Source organism: Eptatretus burgeri, chromosome 4 (genome assembly GCF_056783735.1).
Source record: "Eptatretus burgeri isolate ZD-2024b chromosome 4, Ebu_testis_v1, whole genome shotgun sequence".
Taxonomy (NCBI): Eukaryota; Metazoa; Chordata; class Myxini; order Myxiniformes; family Myxinidae; genus Eptatretus; species Eptatretus burgeri.
Genome location: NC_140964.1, coordinates 735,246 through 754,532, shown reverse-complemented (window position 1 = coordinate 754,532; position 19,287 = coordinate 735,246). Strand labels below are relative to the sequence as shown.

At 51.6% G+C, this 19,287-nt stretch overlaps 2 protein-coding genes and 1 long non-coding RNA gene across 3 annotated transcripts in view; 2 read left to right on the top strand and 1 right to left on the bottom strand.

Moving 5' to 3' along the window:
* Positions 1-2,643: 2,643 nt before the first annotated feature.
* On the bottom strand, positions 2,644-11,558 carry LOC147027300 (uncharacterized). Its single transcript, XR_015056980.1, has 3 exons — positions 11,351-11,558; positions 6,557-6,671; positions 2,644-5,365 (listed from the first exon to the last, which is right to left on the bottom strand). It is a non-coding gene; the product is annotated as an uncharacterized LOC147027300 (long non-coding RNA).
* A 309-nt stretch (positions 11,559-11,867) lies between these two features.
* The window catches only part of CERKL (CERK like autophagy regulator), a 167,492-nt gene continuing 160,072 nt past the window's right edge, over positions 11,868-19,287 (top strand). Inside the window, exon 1 of the mRNA XM_085876607.1 lies at positions 11,868-12,021. The gene's annotated coding sequence lies outside the window, so the exon portion shown is untranslated. The remainder of the gene's footprint in view (positions 12,022-19,287) is intronic.
* On the top strand, positions 17,368-18,675 carry LOC147027299 (ATP-dependent DNA helicase PIF1-like). Its single transcript, XM_085876117.1, has one exon. It carries the CDS (start codon positions 17,368-17,370, stop codon positions 18,673-18,675), a length of 1,308 nt encoding a protein of 435 aa, XP_085732243.1.

The following is a 19,287-nucleotide window of genomic DNA, read 5'->3' as shown; positions in this document are numbered from 1 at the left end:
CCCTTCCCTCACCTCAAATCTACTTTCTTAACAATCCTCTTGAGGAAGCTAATCAAACGGCACACTAAATACTACATTGGAGTCATCAGAAGGAACCCGAATAAGTACAGAGCAAAGATGGAGTTATCAGGAAGAACATGGATAGGATTCGGGTTTCAGCTGCAACTCCTCAAACCTCAAACCCATCCAGGTGCAGCCAAGTGAGTCCGACAGAAAACTTTTTGCAAGAATTCACTTCTCCTGAACAGATAAATAAAGAAAGAGAACTAAGTCACTCAAACTCCTGGGGCTCATCAGCCATCATCTTTCGAGGGCAAACATTTCAAAGGTGGCCTTCAAAGCCAGTCGCCATCTGGGCATCCTCCATAGGCACACCTGAACTCCTATCCACCTACAAGGTCTTCATCTGCAGCTTGATGGAGGACTGCACTCTCTCTGGGCTGCTCCCCTGCATCACACCTTTCTCAGCATGATGTCATGGATACCAAGGCCTTCAAAATTATTGGAATCTCTCATGATTAAGCTGAGTCGATGGGCCTCTCACTTTGCCAACTCGCTGATCTCTCTGTCTTCCAACACCTCCTTTCTGGTCTTGCACCCTCTGCTCTTTCCGTGCTTTGTCCCCACCTAGTTTCTGTAGGGCGCACATGGTCCACCACCAAGCCCCTTCTGGTGAAACTACTTAAATCTAGGAACACTGCTCACATCCAATCATTCATTCCTCTTTTTTTTTCCACCTGAAGAACAAACTTCCACATTCTCTTCAACGTCATTCTGCCATCCAGGTCCTTGAGACAGCTGTCCCCCACCATCTCAGATCATCCCCAATCCAAAACCATGATCTTTTCCACCCTCATGAAAGCCCCTTCCCTGCCCCCCCAAATTTCCAATTTTTCCACCCATTGTTTGGCCAAGTTTCCCTTTATGTAGTCCTTCAAATCTGCTGTTTGTTTGTTTGTTTGTTTGTTTGTGTCTCTCTCTCTCTCTCTCTCTCTCTCCTTCTCTCTCTCTCTCTCTCTCTCTCTCTCTCTCTCTCTCTCTCTCTCTCTTTCTCTTTCTCTTTCTCTTTCTCTTTCTCTTTCTCTTTCTCTTTCTCTTTCTCTTTCTCTTTCTCTTTCTCTTTCTCTTTCTCTTTCTCTTTCTCTTTCTCTTTCTCTTTCTCTTTCTCTTTCTCTTTCTCTTTCTCTTTCTCTTTCTCTTTCTCTTTCTCTTTCTCTTTCTCTTTCTCTTTCTCTTTCTCTTTCTCTTTCTCTTTCTCTTTCTCTTTCTCTTTCTCTTTCTCTTTCTCTTTCTCTTTCTCTTTCTCTTTCTCTCCCTCCGCCCTATCTCTGTGTGTGTGTGTGTGTCTCTTTCCCTCCTCCCTCTCTCTCTTCCCCTCCGCCCCATCTCTCTCTCTTCCCCTCCGCCCCATCTCTCTCTCTTCCGCTCTACCCATCTCTCTCTCTTCCGCTCTACCCATCTCTCTCTCTCTCTCTCTCTCTCTCTCTCTCTCTCTCTCTCTCTCTCTCTCTTCCCTTCCGCCCCATCTATCTCTTTTCCCCTCCGCCCCATCTCTCTCTCTCTCTTCCCCTCCGCCCCATCTCTCTCTCTCTTCCCCTCCGCCCCATCTCTCTCTCTCTCTCCTCCCCTCTACCCATCTCTCTCTCTCTTTCTCTCTCTCTCTCTCTCTCTCTCTCTCTCTCTCTCTCTCTCTCTCTCTCTCTCTCTCTCTCTCTCTCTCTCTCTCTCTCTCTCTCTCTCTCTCTCTCTCTCCCTCTCCCTCTCCCTCTCTCCTTCTCTCTCTCTCTCCCTCCGCCCTATCTCTGTGTGTGTGTGTGTGTGTGTGTGTCTCTTCCCCTCCTCCCTCTCTCTCTTCCCCTCCGCCCCATCTCTCTCTCTTCCGCTCTACCCATCTCTCTCTCTCTCTCTCTCTCTCTCTCTCTCTCTCTCTCTCTCTCTCTCTCTCTCTCTCTCTCTCTCTCTCTCTCTCTCTCTCTCTCTCTCTCTCTCTCTCTCTCTCTCTCTCTCTCTCTCTCTCTCTCTCTCTCTCTCTCCCCCTTCCCCTTCCCCTTCCCCTTCTCTCTCTCTCTCTCTCTCTCTCTCTCTCTCTCTCTCTCTCTCTCTCTCTCTCTCTCTCTCTCTCTCTCTCTCTCTCTCTCTCTCTCTCTCTCTCCCTCCGCCCTATCTCTGTGTGTGTGTGTGTGTGTCTCTTCCCCTCCTCCCTCTCTCTCTTCCCCTCCGCCCCATCTCTCTCTCTTCCCCTCTACCCATCTCTCTCTCTCTCTCTCTCTCTCTCTCTCTCTCTCTCTCTCTCTCTCTCTCTCTCTCTCTCTCTCTCTCTCTCTCTCTCTCTCTCTCTCTCTCTCTCTTCCCTTCCGCCCCATCTATCTCTTTTCCCCTCCGCCCCATCTCTCTCTTCCCCTCCGCCCCATCTCTCTCTCTCTCTTCCCCTCCGCCCCATCTCTCTCTCTCTCTCTCTCTCTCTCTCTCTCTCTCTCTCTCTCTCTCTCTCTCTCTTCCCCTCCGCCCCATCTCTCTCTCTCTCTCTTCCCCTCCGCCCCATCTCTCTCTCTCTCTCTTCCCCTCCGCCCCATCTCTCTCTCTCTTCCCCTCTGCCCCATCTCTCCCTCTCTCTTCCCCTCTACCCACCTCTCTCTCTCTCTCTCTCTCTCTCTCTCTCTCTCTTTCTCTCTCTCTCTCTCTCTCTCTCTCTCTCTCTCTCTCTCCTGTTACGCCTTGATACCTGCAATGTACTAGCTCTTCCACAAGCCTTGACTACATATGCAATTTTTTTTTTTTTTTAGCATGACTGCAGGACGTAGTTTTCAACAGAACTGATAGTTTTTAAGAAGATACTAACAAAGCTGGACAATTATGGATATACCCTCAATGTTCAAGATTATTATTATTTTTTAGAATTGGCATTGTTGTTTCCCCACCCTCAATAGCCCCTCCCTTTGGCAAGGGTCAGTGGTTAAACCACTTGAACTATGCCACTTGTACAAGGGAAAATCGCAAGTCATCTCCCCAGTTTCTGCTTCTCTCCTCAATCTTTCTCTCAGGGTATTAATTCTCTGTCTTGTTTCTCCCCATTCCAGACAGTAGACAAACAAGAAACGTTGTCCACCCAGAGGTTTCAAGATAAATAGGGTCTTTTCGGATATAATCAAAGCATATAAAACGAGAAGGGCACTCGGTAGAGCGCATACCTCCACCACGTAATGCCTGATCCACGAGAACATATCAGACCCAATACACTTGAAATATCATGCCATACAGTACTATTGTTATGAATTTGGAAACCATGAGCACTCAACATTCAGGTCCCAAAGATCAGTTATATCGGTAAGTATGTGCTTGTAGTTAGGGTCCCGTCCCCTTGTATAATGGGTGATTAAATGTACGTGCGCTGCGAAGTTGTTTTATAGTCAGGTCTTTAAATCATTAGATCCGACAAACCAACTACCCTGCCACTGAACTAGCGCTTTACAGCGCATTCCCATTCACAGCTCCTCCACTGAACTAGCACTTTACCAGGCTCTCCTTGCTGTCCAATCAGGAGCGAACAGCACGTCGACACACCTGATCCCTGTCCAACCAAGCGCACACAGAGCATCTGACACCGAGGCTCCACCCCGCCCAGGGAGCTGATAAAAGACCAGGCTCCCTTTGGAGGCTTGTTCGGGTTCGTGTTCATGATAGTGTTGGCGTCGGAGCCTGGTTGTGTGTCGGAGCCTGAGGAGGATCATTTGCTTCGCCTGCTTCGCCGCTTCCTCGCTTGTTTTTGCCGATCTTGCTGGCGTCTTCCGCTCCACTCCTGGTGCCTTCGTCCTTGACGCCACGTGAAAGCTGCGGGTTTGAGTCCTGCCACTGAGCCAGATCGTTGAAGACCGCACAAGGCGGACAGGTCCAAGCACAGGCTCTGGTCTCCAGCTCACCTTTCCTCAAGCTGGAAGCCTTCAATAAAGACCCGACGGGGTCCATTTCTTTTGGTGTGTGTCTGTGTGTGGGCCCGTCTCTTAAGTAGAACTGTTAAGTGCTTTTGCTCACTGTATATTTCCTGCCTGATATTCGGATAACTCTGCCCTTGCGTGCTTCCCGCCCCGCTATTATTGTAATAAAGTTCCCTATTGTTGAATGTCCCAGCTCGTTCCCTGTCATTTATTTTATTGGCTTAGCACGGTGCGTGTTAAGAAATAGCGAGACAGTAAAATTGTTCATTTGGACTGACGTGCCTTGGTGACCATCCGCTCGGGTTACACACAGTTCGAGCACGGTAACAGCTTGGCCCACTCGAGGTCTGTCGAGGGTGTAAATTCCCCGGTGGCTTTGCCACGTGGGTAATTAGGTATATTGAAGTTTGGCAATTAACCCTACCCCACGCGGTCGAATTATTGGCGATTCATGGTCCTGTAAGGGACCCGTGCCTTTCGGACTGATCTGAGGGTCACGACCTAAATTCCGGTGTGTTCGGTGGAGCCGACTCTACAGCTCCCTCTAGCGGTCGTGCTCGCCACCGAGACCCGGCCCCACAACACTATATCGTTATTGGCCCTATCTCTCAATGGTGAAGAATCACTTTGAAGACTAAATCATTCTCGTATCCAGATCCAGATATTCACCAAAATCGAATCAATTAGTCATGGGATACACCCAATCTGTCCACCAAGTTTCATCCGAATCTGTCCACAATTTTTTGAGATATCGTGTTATGTGTCATTTGTGGTCCTATCTCTCAATGGTGAAGAATCCTTTAAAAATTATCAGATCCGGATCTTCACCAAAATCTAATCAGTTCATCCTTGTCACACACTCTATCTGTCCACCAAGTTTCATCCGGATCTATCCACAACTTTTTTTGAGATATCCTGCACACAGACAGACAAACAGAGAGAAGTGAAAACATAATGCCCTTCACCTTCGGTGGCAGAGGAAATTAAACATCCCATTGGCACAATATCCTTCGATGTGGAGGATATCGTTTTCGATTTTTGTACTGCGCCCATGCCTCTACAGCTGGCACACATGAAAGCAATCCTACTATATTAAAAAGTCAGAAAAAAAATGAAAAAAACATGTCGAGATGGAATCCACAAAAACAACGAAACAAGGAAGGAAGGAGTGGCTAGGTTCACACTGATGGTTCATAGGTTCCCGGTGTAATGTACGAGTAAAGGTTCACACTGATGAGTGTCTAATTGTAGGTGTCCAAAGCGAGTCAGTAGAACAAACAGACAGAGGCAGTGACAGAATGTCCTCCACAATGCATAGCATCACCTCCAGCTCAGCCATTCACTGTCGTCGTGACATGTTGCTCTATCGTGTGGGATTCCTGGGGCTTTGTTGTTTTTAGCCATTTATCCACCTTTAAAGTGAACGTCCAGCCCTGAAAATATGCGGGAAACATGTCAGGTCAGTGTCGTAAAAATCAGTCCAACACAGATTGCATTACATTATTTAAGGGGAATTACTATTACTCTTCCAAAGTTTTAATTACAAGTTTCCAAAGTTAATCTCAGGCAGGTCGCACCCCATTGGGCAGGTGGGTCACATTTGGGCAATATGTGGCTGTCAACCCTGGGGTCAATCGCACACCCTATAAGGATTAGGGTGGCAGCTATTGTGGAGTAGATTCGGACCAAAGCCGGCCGTCCTACTTACTGCCACTGATGAGAACATCTGCTACCGACTTGTGACATCTGCTGGTCCACACCATCTGCCAGCCCCACCTGCCAGTCCAGCCGTGCCTGCCAGCCATACCACCTGCCAGTTTTTCCACTGTCCATCATGCCATGCCATCTGCTACTTACACCTTGTGCCATCGTTGCTGTGGGTCATAAAGACCAGAAGACAGCTGCATGCATGTTTCAAGGCCAAATGGGCTGAGTTTCTTTAATTTTCTTGTTGGGCCATGAAGTAATGCCATTTGCTTGTTGGAGCAGAAACTTCTGCATTATAAACAAATTTACTTTTGCAGGGTGTTTGCATGTCACGGGTGAACGGCCTTCATCAGAAAGGAAGAGCAACCAGCAGAACAGGAATTTGGTTCCAATTTGCTTTTCTCCCCCAAAATAGTGTTGCTTCCTTGCTCTGTTTTTACATTGACACCACTTGGATTTGCATTGAACATTCAATAGATCAACCAAAGGTGGCCATACATGTTATATTCGTGAAAATGAACACAAGGACTTTGATGGGAACTTTTTGAAGAGAAGAAGCCAAACGACAATATTTTCCCACGCTTTGGGAGTCACGTGCGTCGTGCGTGGAGAGAAAGGGGCAGGGTGTTCGCCAAGTTCTGGGTCGACACGTGGTTCGGGAGTACCCATGAAATGATGACGGTTTTCTTTTCATTCCAGGTTGATAAGCAATGATCGTTAGCAGCATAAGTTGCATCGTATGACCAGAAAATCCTGGAAAAACTGTCCAGTGTATTTTGAACATCGTGACTCGTGGTTTTCTTTGATGTAAAGGCGCTTCAAAGCATTTATAAACACAATTCCTTGACTCACAGAGAATTTGAATTCAAAGCGCCAAGCATGTACTCCAACGGAACGGAGCGCTCGGCACCGCTTACCAACATGGCGGTCTCCATGGAAACAATGCGATCGTAGTACTCGAACATCTGCTGGGTAGGCCGTCGTTTTCACTTTTACTCGATCCTCTTGAGACAACTTCCCCAAACGAACTTACTGTGTTCGAAGAAGAGGGAAACAAAGATAAATTAGTGGGGAGTCACGTCAGTCACCCTCCGAGCAAGTTTATCCACGGACATTACGATTGTGCGTTTTGGGGAGGGAAGATGGGGGTTTGTAGGTTTGTCCATCGTAGGATAACAAGTAGAGTAAACATTATAGTATGAAATACGCGTTTCAGTAACAGTACGAGTACAATTTACATACCATGGGTATGCTTCTGAACATTTCATTGGTTGCAGACTGTGGGATCATTTTGAATCTGAGTACGGCGGCCATCTTTACCAACATCAAGCGCCCCTCTTAATCTGCTTGCTCCACTTGTCGAGCGGCTCGGCGATCTGCTTGCAAACCGGTTGATACGGAACGATTGGATTGGAAAGTGATAGCAAGCTGGGTTGTTAATACTGGGTGGTTTGCCATCGCCTTCCCAGTGGTAGATTTGGTGGGAATCGGTATCAAGCAGCACATCAGAAACAGTGAAAGCACCTTGACCCACAATGATCGCACCTCGACCCCCAATGATCGCACTTCGACCCGCGACGATCGCACCTCGACCCGCGACGATCGCACCTCGACCCGCGACGATCGCACCTTGACCCGCAGTGATCGCACCTCGACCCGCGACGATCGCACCTCGACCCGCGACGATCGCACCTCGACCCGCGACGATCGCACCTCGACCCGCGACGATCGCACCTCGACCCGCGACGATCGCACCTCGACCCGCGACGATCGCACCTCGACCCGCCCCGATCGCACCTCGACCCGCCCCGATCGCACCCCGACCCGAGACGATCGCACCTCGACCCGCGACGATCGCACCTCGACCCGCGACGATCGCACCTCGACCCGCGACGATCGCACCTCGACCCGCGACGATCGCACCTCGACCCGCGACGATCGCACCTCGACCCGCGACGATCGCACCTCGACGATCGCACATCGACCCGCGACGATCGCACCTCGACCCGCGACGATCGCACCTCGACCCGCGACGATCGCACCTCGACCCGCGACGATCGCACCTCGACCCGCGACGATCGCACCTCGACCCGCGACGATCGCACCTCGACCCGCGACGATCGCACCTCGACCCGCGACGATCGCACCTCGACCCGCGACGATCGCACCTCGACCCGCCGTGATAGCACCTCGACCCGCAGTGATCGCACCTCGACCCGCAACGATCGCACCTCGACCCGCGACGATCGCACCTCGACCCGCGACGATCGCACCTCGACCCGCGACGATCGCACCTCGACCCGCGACGATCGCACCTCGACCCGCGTCGATCGCACTTCGACCCGCGACGATCGCACCGCGACGATCGCACCTTGACCAGCAATGATCGCACCTCAACCCGCATTGATCGCACCTCGACCCGCAATGATTGCACCTCGACCCGCAGTGATCGCACCTTGACCCGCGACGATCGCACCTCAACGATCGCACCTTGACCAGCAATGATCGCACCTTGACCCGCTGTGATCGCACCTCGACCCGCAGTGATCGCACCTCAACCCGTAATGATCGCACCTCGACCCGCAATGATCGCACCTCGACCAGCGACGATCGCACCTCGACCAGCGACGATCGCACCTCGACCCGCGACGATCGCACCTCGACCCGCGACGATCGCACCTCGACCCGCGACGATCGCACGTCGACCCGCGACGATCGTACCTCGACCCGCGACGATCGCACCTCAACCCGCGATCGCACCTCGACCCGCAATGATCGCACCTTGACCCGCCGTGATCGCACCTCAACCCGCGATCGCACCTCGACCCGCAATGATCGCACCTTGACCCGCAGTGATCGCACCTTGACCCGCGACGATCGCACCTCGACGATCGCACCTCGACCCGCGACGATCGCACCTCGACCCGCGACGATCGCACCTCAACCCGCGACGATCGCACCTCGACCCGCGACGATCGCACCTCGACCCACAAGGATCGCACCTCGACCCGCAATGATCGCACCTCGACCCGCAATGATCGCACCTCGACCCGCAGTGATCGCACCTCGACCCGCAACGATCGCACCTCGACCCGCGACGATCGCACCTCGACCCGCGACGATCGCACCTCGACCCACAAGGATCGCACCTCTACCCGGAATGATCGCACCTCGACCCGCAATGATCGCACCTCGACCCGCAGTGATCGCACCTCGACCCGCAACGATCGCACCTCGACCCGCAACGATCGCACCTCAACCCGCGACGATCGCACCTCGACGATCGCACCTCGACGATCGCACCTCGACGATCGCACCTCGACCCGCGACGATCACACCGCGACGATCGCACCTTGACCAACAATGATCGCACCTCGACCCGCATTGATCGCACCTCGACCCGCAATGATCGCACCTCGACCCGCAATGATCGCACCTCGACCCGCAGTGATCGCACCTTGACCCGCGACGATCGCACCTCAACGATCGCACCTTGACCAGCAATGATCGCACCTTGACCCGCTGTGATCGCACCTCGACCCGCAGTGATCGCACCTCGACCCGTAATGATCGCACCTCGACCCGCAATGATCGCACCTCGACCAGCGACGATCGCACCTCGACCCGCGACGATCGCACCTCGACCCGCGACGATCGCACCTCGACCCGCGACGATCGCACCTCGACCCGCGACGATCGCACCTCGACCCGCGACGATCGCACCTCGACCGCGACGATCGCACCTCGACCCGCGACGATCGCACCTCGACCCGCGACGATCGCACCTCGACCGACGATCGCACCTCGACCCGCGACGATCGCACCTCGACCCGCGACGATCGCACCTCGACCCGCGACGATCGCACGTCGACCCGCGACGATCGCACCTCGACCCGCGACGATCGCACGTCGACCCGCGACGATCGCACCTCGACCCGCGACGATCGCACCTCGACCATCGCACCTCGACCCGCAATGATCGCACCTTGACCCGCCGTGATCGCACCCCGACCCGCAATGATCGCACCTTGACCCGCCGTGATCGCACCTCGACCCGCAATGATCGCACCTTGTCCCGCGACGATCGCACCTCGACGATCGCACCTCGACCCGCGACGATCGCACCTCGACCCGCGACGATCGCACCTCGACCCGCGACGATCGCACCTCGACCCGCGACGATCGCACCTCGACCCGCGACGATCGCACCTCGACCCGCGACGATCGCACCTCGACCCGCGACGATCGCACCTCGACCCGCGACGATCGCACCTCGACCCGCGACGATCGCACCTCGACCCGCGACGATCGCACCTCGACCAGCAATGATCGCACCTTGACCCGCTGTGATCGCACCTCGACCCGCATTGATCGCACCTCGACCCGCAATGATCGCACCTCGACCCGCAGCGATCGCACCTTGACCCGCGACGATCGCACCTCAACGATCGCACCTTGACCAGCAATGATCGCACCTTGACCCGCTGTGATCGCACCTTGACCCGCAGTGATCGCACCTCGACCCGCAATGATCGCACCTCGACCCGCGACGATCGCACCTCGACCCACGACGATCGAACCTCGACCAGCGACGATCGCACCTCGACCCGCGACGATCGCACCTCGACCCGCGACGATCGCACCTCGACCCGCGACGATCGCACCTCGACCCGCGACGATCGCACCTCGACCCGCGACGATCGCACCTCGACCCGCGACGATCGCACCTCGACCCGCGACGATCGCACCTCGACCCGCGACGATCGCACCTCGACCCGCGACGATCGCACCTCGACCCGCCGTGATCGCACCTCGACCCGCCGTGATCGCACCTCGACCCGCAAGGATCGCACCTCGACCCGCAAGGATCGCACCTCGACCCGCAAGGATCGCACCTCGACCCGCAAGGATCGCACCTCGACCCGCAATGATCGCACCTTGACCCGCAGTCATCACACCTTGACCCGCAATGATCGCACCTCGACCCGCAATGATCACACCTCGACCCGCAATGATCACACCTTGACCCGCAATGATCACACCTTGACCCGCAATGATCACACCTTGACCCGCAATGATCACACCTTGACCCGCAATGATCACACCTTGACCCGCAATGATCACACCTTGACCCGCAGTGATCACACCTTGACCCGCAATGATCACACCTTGACCCGCAATGATCACACCTTGACCCGCAATGATCACACCTTGACCCGCAATGATCACACCTTGACCCGCAATGATCACACCTTGACCCGCAATGATCACACCTTGACCCGCAATGATCACACCTTGACCCGCAGTGATCACACCTTGACCCGCAATGATCACACCTTGACCCGCAATGATCACACCTTGACCCGCAATGATCACACCTTGACCCGCAATGATCACACCTTGACCCGCAGTGATCGCACCTCGACCCGCAATGATCACAGTCCTGGCAATTCATCCGTGAGGAGAAACAACAACTTGCATTTCCCGAGATGATTATTTACTCTGAGAACTCCACGACCAACACGAAGAGCACAAACCCGAACATGAACGATGAAGCGAAAGACGAACACAACGTGCAATTGTAAACTCGATCTCCGAGGACTTGTATTTACACAGAAAAATTAAATATTTCAAGCCGCGCTCTGAGGTAACAGCCGAGCCCATTGGTGGTGACATTGAAACTTCGATGGGATTCGGAGAATATACTTAACCCCGTGTCGAGTTGAGAAGGACTTGGTGCGGGCAGGGGAGCCAACCGTTGAGAGATGGAGGATGGAGGGAGGCGTGGTAACGACCCTCATCGACATAGGGGGTCCGTAATTATTTAGTTAAATTGTTTTGTTTCCTATAATGATTGTTTGTGATGATAAAACACCGGGGGTGGGGAGAAGTTTTATTTTGCTGATTTCCCCAACACGCCATATTGCCACGGACAGACACCCTCCCTCGGAAAATAAATTATACCCTGTGGAAACGATTTGCATGATCACAATCGCGGTAATGACGTCATGACGTAAACGAACGCAAGAGTGTTGGCCACGCCCCAGCCAGAATGAATATGTTGAACGAATCTGCACATAGGAATAAGTGAATAACACCCCAAATTTCACGTCATGACGGAAATGAACGCAAGAGTGGCCGCGCCCCATCCAGAATGAAGTATTTTGAACGAATCTGCACATAGGAATAAGTGAATAACACCCCAAATTTCCTTTAATCGCTGCACGTGTTTTTGAGAATGAAGATACAGAAAACTCCGAAATTGAAAGGGGCCTGGATGAAGGGGGCCCGATGAAGGGGGCCCATTGTGGCTCTCGGCGGCCCTGGGTGCGAGCAAACTCTTCTGGTGGCAAACTTGTAATCACATGTCTGCATTTCTGAGGTAAATGTGGACAAATTATACCTTGAAAAATTTTGATGTCCCCTCTACAAGGGCTCTATCAAATGGTCATGTAACGTGTGGTAAAGTTTCAATTTCTTCAGGTGAACAGTTTTCCATGTACGATCTTAAGTACATGCAGACATCCGTACGTTCTCCGTACCACGTACGCGACTGCTTGATTGCTGAAGCCCGATTTTCGCTTCGTGAACCGGGTTAATGAATGAACTATAAATAAATCTCCAAACAAAGCTGTTTATGTTTGTTCAAGACTGATATGTTCAAATTATATATTCACATAAAACTTGTGTGTGTGTGTGTGTGTGTGTGTGTGTGTGTGTGTGTGTGTGTGTGTGTGTGTGTGTGTGTGTGTGTGTGTGTGTGTGTGTGTGTGTCTGCGTCCGCGTCCGCGTCCGTGTCCATAACTCCAAAACCATAACACCTCGCATCCTGAAACTTTGCAAGCATACTCAGAAAAACCCCAAGGAAGTGCAAGAGTGTAAATTGGGTGTTTGGGTTAATTAAAACACCCCTTTTGGAAGGTAATTAACGACTTTATTTAATTATATCCTTCATCAAGAGATCCTCGGCCACCTCGCTCTCTGCAGTCTTCAGGCGTATCCGAGGTAACCTCGCTGGGGTCTTCAGGCATATCCTTGGTCACCTTGCTGGGGTCTTCAGGCGTTTCCGTGGTAACCTCGCTGGGGTCTTCAGGCGTTTCCGTGGTAACCTCGCTGGGGTCTTCAGGCGTTTCCGTGGTAACCTCGCTGGGGTTTTCAGGCGTTTCCTTGGCAACCTCGTTGGGGTCTTCAGGCGTATCCTTGGTAACCTCGCTGGGGTCTTCAGGCGTATCCTTGGTAACCTCGCTGGGGTCTGAAGCCGCCATGTTTTTTTGGCCTACTTAACGATGCCTTGACTTGGAACAGGCCGCAACGATTTCTTGTGACAAAAAAGTTTTTTGTTTTTTTTCACTTTCCTCACTCATATTATCGAATACCTGTTCACCATAGCTACGAATCGCTGGGTACATTGCAATGCTTATAAAACAACCAGACGTTAGCGTTTGTTGCTTCATTTAATTTCCACACATGAGTATCTCTTAAACTAAAGAGAATTACAAAATTTAAGCTCCACAATCAAACTTACAAGCTGTTTCGACTCTGAAAAAAGTGTTCATTTATCCATTTCGGACATATTTGACATTTCGGGCGTCTCCGGGAGGTGTATCTTTAATATATATATATATATATATATATATAATATTGTTACGAATTTGGAATTCAATTGCACACAACATACAGGTTCCTTTAGTCAGCTATGTCGATAAGTGCTTGTTCCCTAGATAGCTCACCTTCCATTGTTTAAATGTTTAGAAATCGATTAGATGCGCTGCGGATAGATTTAATAGTTCGGGAGCGAACAATGGAGACGTCCATCCCCCTCTTCTGCGAAGAGGAAGAAGAGCCCTGCGGTGATGTCAACAACTCCCTCCCACCCGTGGTTGAGCGAGGGGGGGGGGGTGGATCACGAGGGCATGAGTCACGCCGGGTGCGGGGGAAGGGGTGAAAAGGATAAAGAGGACATCTTTTCTCTGTTCAAAAAGAGTCCTGTGGGAGTCCTGTGGTAGGGCTGAGTTTGTGGGCTGAGTTCGTGGGATTCCCGTGGTGGGGCTGAGTTCGTGGGAGTCCCGTGGCAAAGTTGGTGAAGAGTCCCGTTTTGAGTCCTGTGTGCAGAGTTTGTGTACTGAGTCCCGTGGGAGGAGTAAGCTTTTTTGCTTCGGAGAGAGAAGTCGTTCAGCAGGCCATCGGATCCTGCTTGGCTTGCTTGGCTTGAGGCCTTCGGAAGCTTTTTGCTTCGGCTGGCTCAGTGAGCTTCGGCTGGCTCAGTGAGCTTCGGCTGCTGCTTTGTTTTGGAAGGAACTTGAGCTGGTTGTTCGGCTCGAGCTGCGAGTGGAGGCTTCTTCCTCTTCTTCCTCTCAGTTCGTGGAGCTTGTCGTTCTCCATTTTGTTTCCCCGCTTGGTGCGACGCGTCGGCCTCTTCTTGGAGTTGGTTCCTCGGGGAAGCGACGCATCGACAGGAAGGATCGGCGCCTCATCTCACCGGCACGTGTTGAGAAGCGCGGGAGGATTCGCGGGAGCTCGGGAAGGAACGCAGCTCACGGCGATTTGGATCCAGCTCGCTCTCGCTGGAGCCCGGGTCCGGACAAGTTGAAGACCACACGAGGTGGAAAGGTTCGAGTCGAGCTCTGAGTTTCAGCTCACCTGTCCTCCGAGCTGGAGCCCGTGATTAAAGGCCTCAGCCACCATTGTGTGTGTGTACGTGTGTGTGTACGTGTGTGTGTACGTGTGTGTACGTGTGTGTGTACGTGTGTGTACGTGTGTGTGTACGTGTGTGTGTACGTGTGTCCGTGGGCCCGTCTAATAAGTAGGAACTGCTGTGAAGTGTAAATGACTGTACATAATAAGTAGACGGTTGTAGTTCTTTTGTCATGCTTTTGTTGCTTGTATAATTACATACGTGTTTCATAATAATAAATGTCCTTGTGTGAATGTAAACCTGCTCGTTGCGTCCATTCCCTCATTGACTGAACATTTCGTGTGTTGGGAGTTAGAAAGCCGTTGGTTTGCCGTAATAGGGGGACATTTGGACCGACGGTTCTCGGCGGTTACGCCGCTTGGAATCGCGCACGGACAAGCTCGCCTCGGCGGTTTGTTCCGTACGAGTTCTGTCGAGGGTGGAATACCCCGGTAGTTAGATCACGTGGGTATTTAGGCACATTGAAGATTGGCAATCGACCCTACCCCACGTGATCTGCTAATTGGCGTATTTCGGTTCTTGTACAAGGACCCGTCGCTCGGAGTTATCCGGGTGGCGATCTATATTCCGGGCGATCGGTTGGGCCGACTCGACTTGCGGCTTCGTTCAGAGCGGTCGGTCGCGGCCCCGACCCCCCCCCCGGTCCGTAACAATATATATATAATATATATATATATATATATATTTATATATATATATATATATATATATATATATATATATATATATATATATATATATATATATATATATAGTGGTGTATGTTTGTTTGTCCTCGTATAACTCGAGAAATACGCATCCCAGAGCAAAACTGAAGGTATATTCGAAATCAGCACATTTCACAGGTACTCCAGCACACCTTAAGCGTTTAAAAAACCGAAAAATAAAATTCGTCAATTTTAATTTTTTTGGCCGTTTCCATTTTTCTGCCGCAATTGATTGATTTTCCGCATCGCGACTTTTATTCACAACCTGATCAAAACAAGACAAAGACAGACCAGTGGATGGACAAACCAGTGAACGTTTACAAAGTTTCTTATCAAAATTTGACTTTCTGATTTTAGATGCCCTGAAAAAGGAAGAGCTCCATTGGTCCCAAGGCAGCTGCAGCAAAGCGAAAACACTCTAAGAGACAACAGGAGACTGAAGAGGAGCAAGATGCCAGGCTAAATGAACAGGCACAGCGGCAACAGCAGCAGCGACAAAATGAGACTGAAGAGGAGCAATCAGCCGGGCTCTATGAACAGGTTCATCGGCAACAACAGCGGCGAGCAAATGAGACCGAGGAAGAGTGTGATGCAAGACTTGAGCCAATGCCTCACCGCACTGCAGAAGCACGAGCACTGGCCCGGGCACAAGAGCACAACAATGCCAACAGGGTGGCATTCACGTATGACCCAGCTGACCCAAAACTCATGCAGACATCGGCCGAATGGACTAAGTCTGCACCCACTGCTCTGCTTACAAGTTCAAGGGAGAGACCAAGTTTGTGTGCTGCAGTGATGGCAAGGTCGGCCTTGAGCCCAATCCTGCCCTTCCTCCCTTGCTGAAGCAACTTCTCCCAGGCGAAGGTCACCTCAGCAAGTACTTCCTTGACAACATTCGGACGTATAATGGCAGCTTTGCGATGACGAGCTTCGGGCACAAGGAAGCTGAAGTCCAGGGCTGGAATCCGAGCTTCCGGATCCAAGGTCAAGTGTTCCACCGCATTGGCAGCTTGCTCCCGCTTGAAGAGGGCCAGCCAAAGTTCCTACAGGTCTACTTCCTGGACTTACACGCCAAGGAGCTGGCTGCCAGGAATCACAGCGGCCTCAAACCACACATCCTTGAGATGCTCACAAAGTGGTTTCACGAGAATAACCATCTGGTCCGTGAGCTCAAGATTGCAAGAGATGTACTTGCAGAAGGATGCAACTCTGAAGAGCGCCAGATCATTATCAGAGAGAACAAGCGACCGCAAGGAGAGCACACACGCCGCTACAATGCCCAGTCTCCACCAGAAGTCGCCATCCTAATGGACAATGAGCCAACAGAACCCAGAGACATTGTCCTCAGACTTCGCGATGGTGCACTTAAAAGGATCAGTGAGCTGCATGCTTCTTATGATGCACTCCAGTATCCTAGAGTGTTCCCATGTGGAACAGATGGCTACAGCATCCATCTGGTGGCCAGGACTGCTACTGGACAGGATGGACGAAAACTCATAGCTGCAGTACTACAGCTACCACATCATGGTGAGAGAGGGCAACGACACACTGCAGATGCGGCGACTCTTTCAGCAGTTTCTGGTCGATGTCTACTGCAAGATCGAGACAGAGCGACTGGGCTTTATCCGCCGGGAGCAAAAGAACTTGCTTGCTGATAACTATGACAACCTCCGTGACAGCCTCATGACCAGCGATGGTGACCCTCGCAATGTTGGACAAAGGGTGGTCCTTCCAGCAACTTACACCGGTGGACCGAGGTGGATGCATGAGAAACAGAGTGATGCCATGGCCTATGTGCGTCACATGGGGAGGCCTGACTTCTTCATTATGATGACCACGAATCCCAAATGAACCGAGGTCCAGGAAAACCTCCTGCCAGGACAATATCCTCACGATCGCCCAGACATCATTGCCCGTGTCTTTCGCCAAAAGAACAAGAAGCTCATGGAGCTACTAAAGAAGGGAGCTTTTGGAAGATGAGAGCCTTTCTGTACACCATTGAGTACCAGAAGCGTGGTCTTCCTCATGCCCACATCCTCCTGTGGGTTGCTCCAGATGACAAGGTCAAGACCAAAGACATTGACCTGGTCATAAGTGCTGAGATTCCTGACAAGGAGCAAGATCCATTGCTGCACAAGATGGTCGTGGCACACATGATCCACGGTCCATGCGGAAACCTCAACCAGAATAGCCCTTGCATGAAGGACCGCAAGTGCTCAAAGGATTTCACAAAGCCATTCCTGCAGAGCACTGAGCAAGGAAATGACAGCTACCCCAAGTATCGCGTCTCAAGCCAGAAGATGATGGTCACACCGGTGAGATAAAGATGCGCCAGCAGGGAAAATGGGTGGTATATGTAGTCACCAACCAGTGGGTTGGGAGTCACCAACCATACAACCCGTTCCTCCTCCGCAAATTCAATTGCCACATCAACGTTGAGATTGCTCCAGCATCAAGTATATCACAAAGTATGTCACCAAGGGGACCGATCAGGCAGTGTTTGAAACCAACATGCAACATCAAGCATGGAACGGCATTGGCCAAGGTCATCAAGGATGCTGCTGCCATCATTGTGGATGAGGCCCCGGTGACTCACAAGTCAGCCTACGAAGGTGTAGATCGCACACTGCAGGACTTCACAGGAGTCCAGCAACCCATGGGAGGCATCCCCACACTGCTCAGCGGAGACTTCTGGCAGACCCTTCCAGTGGTCAAGAGAGGCACCAGATTCAACATTGTCAACGTCAGCCTGAAGACGTCCCACCTGTGGCCCCATGTGACTGTCAAGCACCTGACCACCAACATGCGAGCTCACCTGTCTGCGGATGAAGGGGCCACCAACTTCTCCAAGCTGCTCCTGGAAATTGGCAATGGACAGATCCCATTTTTGGCCGAACCAGACACGATCGCAATTCCTCCTGGACTGGGCAAGGTCGTCTCCACACTGGAGGAGCTCAAGGCTGAAGTCTACCCTTGCTTGACCACAAATGGAGTCAAATCTGAGTGGGTGGCTGAGCGTGCAATTCTCTCTCGGCTGAACACCAATGTCAACCAGCTCAACAACTTGCTCATGGGAGAGTTCCCTGGTGATGAGAGGATCTACAAGTCTGTAGCCAGTGCCATCTGTGATGAGGAGGCAGTCACTTACCCTGTTGAGCTGCTCAATTCTCTCAAACTGTCAGGAATGCCACCACATCTTTTCAAGCTGAAACTCGGTGTGCCCATCATGATTCTGCGAAACATGGAGCCACCCAAGACCACCAATGGCACTCGCTGCATCATAACCCGCCTGCATGCCAATGTCATTGAAGCCACCATCTCCTGTGGACCATACAAAGGAGAAGTCGTCCTTCTGCCTAGGATCCCGTTCATTCCATCCGACTCCGAGCTGCTGCAAGCTTTCCAGTTTCGCCGACTCCAGTTTCCCTGCAAGCCATGTTTTGCGATGACGATCAACAAGGCTCAAGGTCAGATGTACAAGGCAATCGGTGTCGACCTCTCAGTCCCGTGCTTCTCCCACGGCCAGCTGTATGTGACTGCCTCTCAGACTGGCAGCACAGTGAAGCTCAGCATCCTGGCAGCCAACAGTCAGACACACAATGTGGTCTACCCCGAGGCACTGGAGCACTCATGACGAACGCTGACAACGACAAAGAAATGTGAAATGTGTCCAAATTAATTGTGGTAGATTGGGAAGCACCACATATAATGTGATATATATTAAGCACCACAGTTTACCCCTTTCTTATTCCTATTTTTTTTTTCCCCGGGCAGCGCCGGGTACTTCAGCTGGGGTGTTTAAAATGACGGTTCGGTGTTTGCCAGTTGCATGCCAAGGGAGCCGTTTCATTGGAGTGCTTAAGCCAGCGCTCTGCAATATTCGCACTGTCACTGAATACTGGATATTGATCGAATTGAACAAAGTTCAGGGCTACTCACCTAAGTTGGCCACGTGTTGTTCTGCGGTGCATCAGGCAATGGCCTACGTTGCCTCGCTGAAAATGTGAAATTTTATTTTCCACGTCGTTTCCCATTTTTTTGTTCTTCCATTATACGACCCGTCACTTTGGCAAAGATAAATACAGATATAAATTGAACGTTTTGCTTTTAAAAGTTTCTTCAAACGTTTTGTGCATTGCGTGGTAAAGCCATTTGGCGCGTTATTCAACTTTCAATTCCGAAACCGTGGTTCTGCACTGGAGGTAAGAAGGCAAAATAAATTATATCTATGTATAATTCCAGGTGT

Coding starts and splice junctions, on each gene's coding strand:
- LOC147027299 (XM_085876117.1), top strand. CDS start 17,368: ATGCGCCAGCAGGGAAAATGGGTGGTATATGTAGTCACCAACCAGTGG.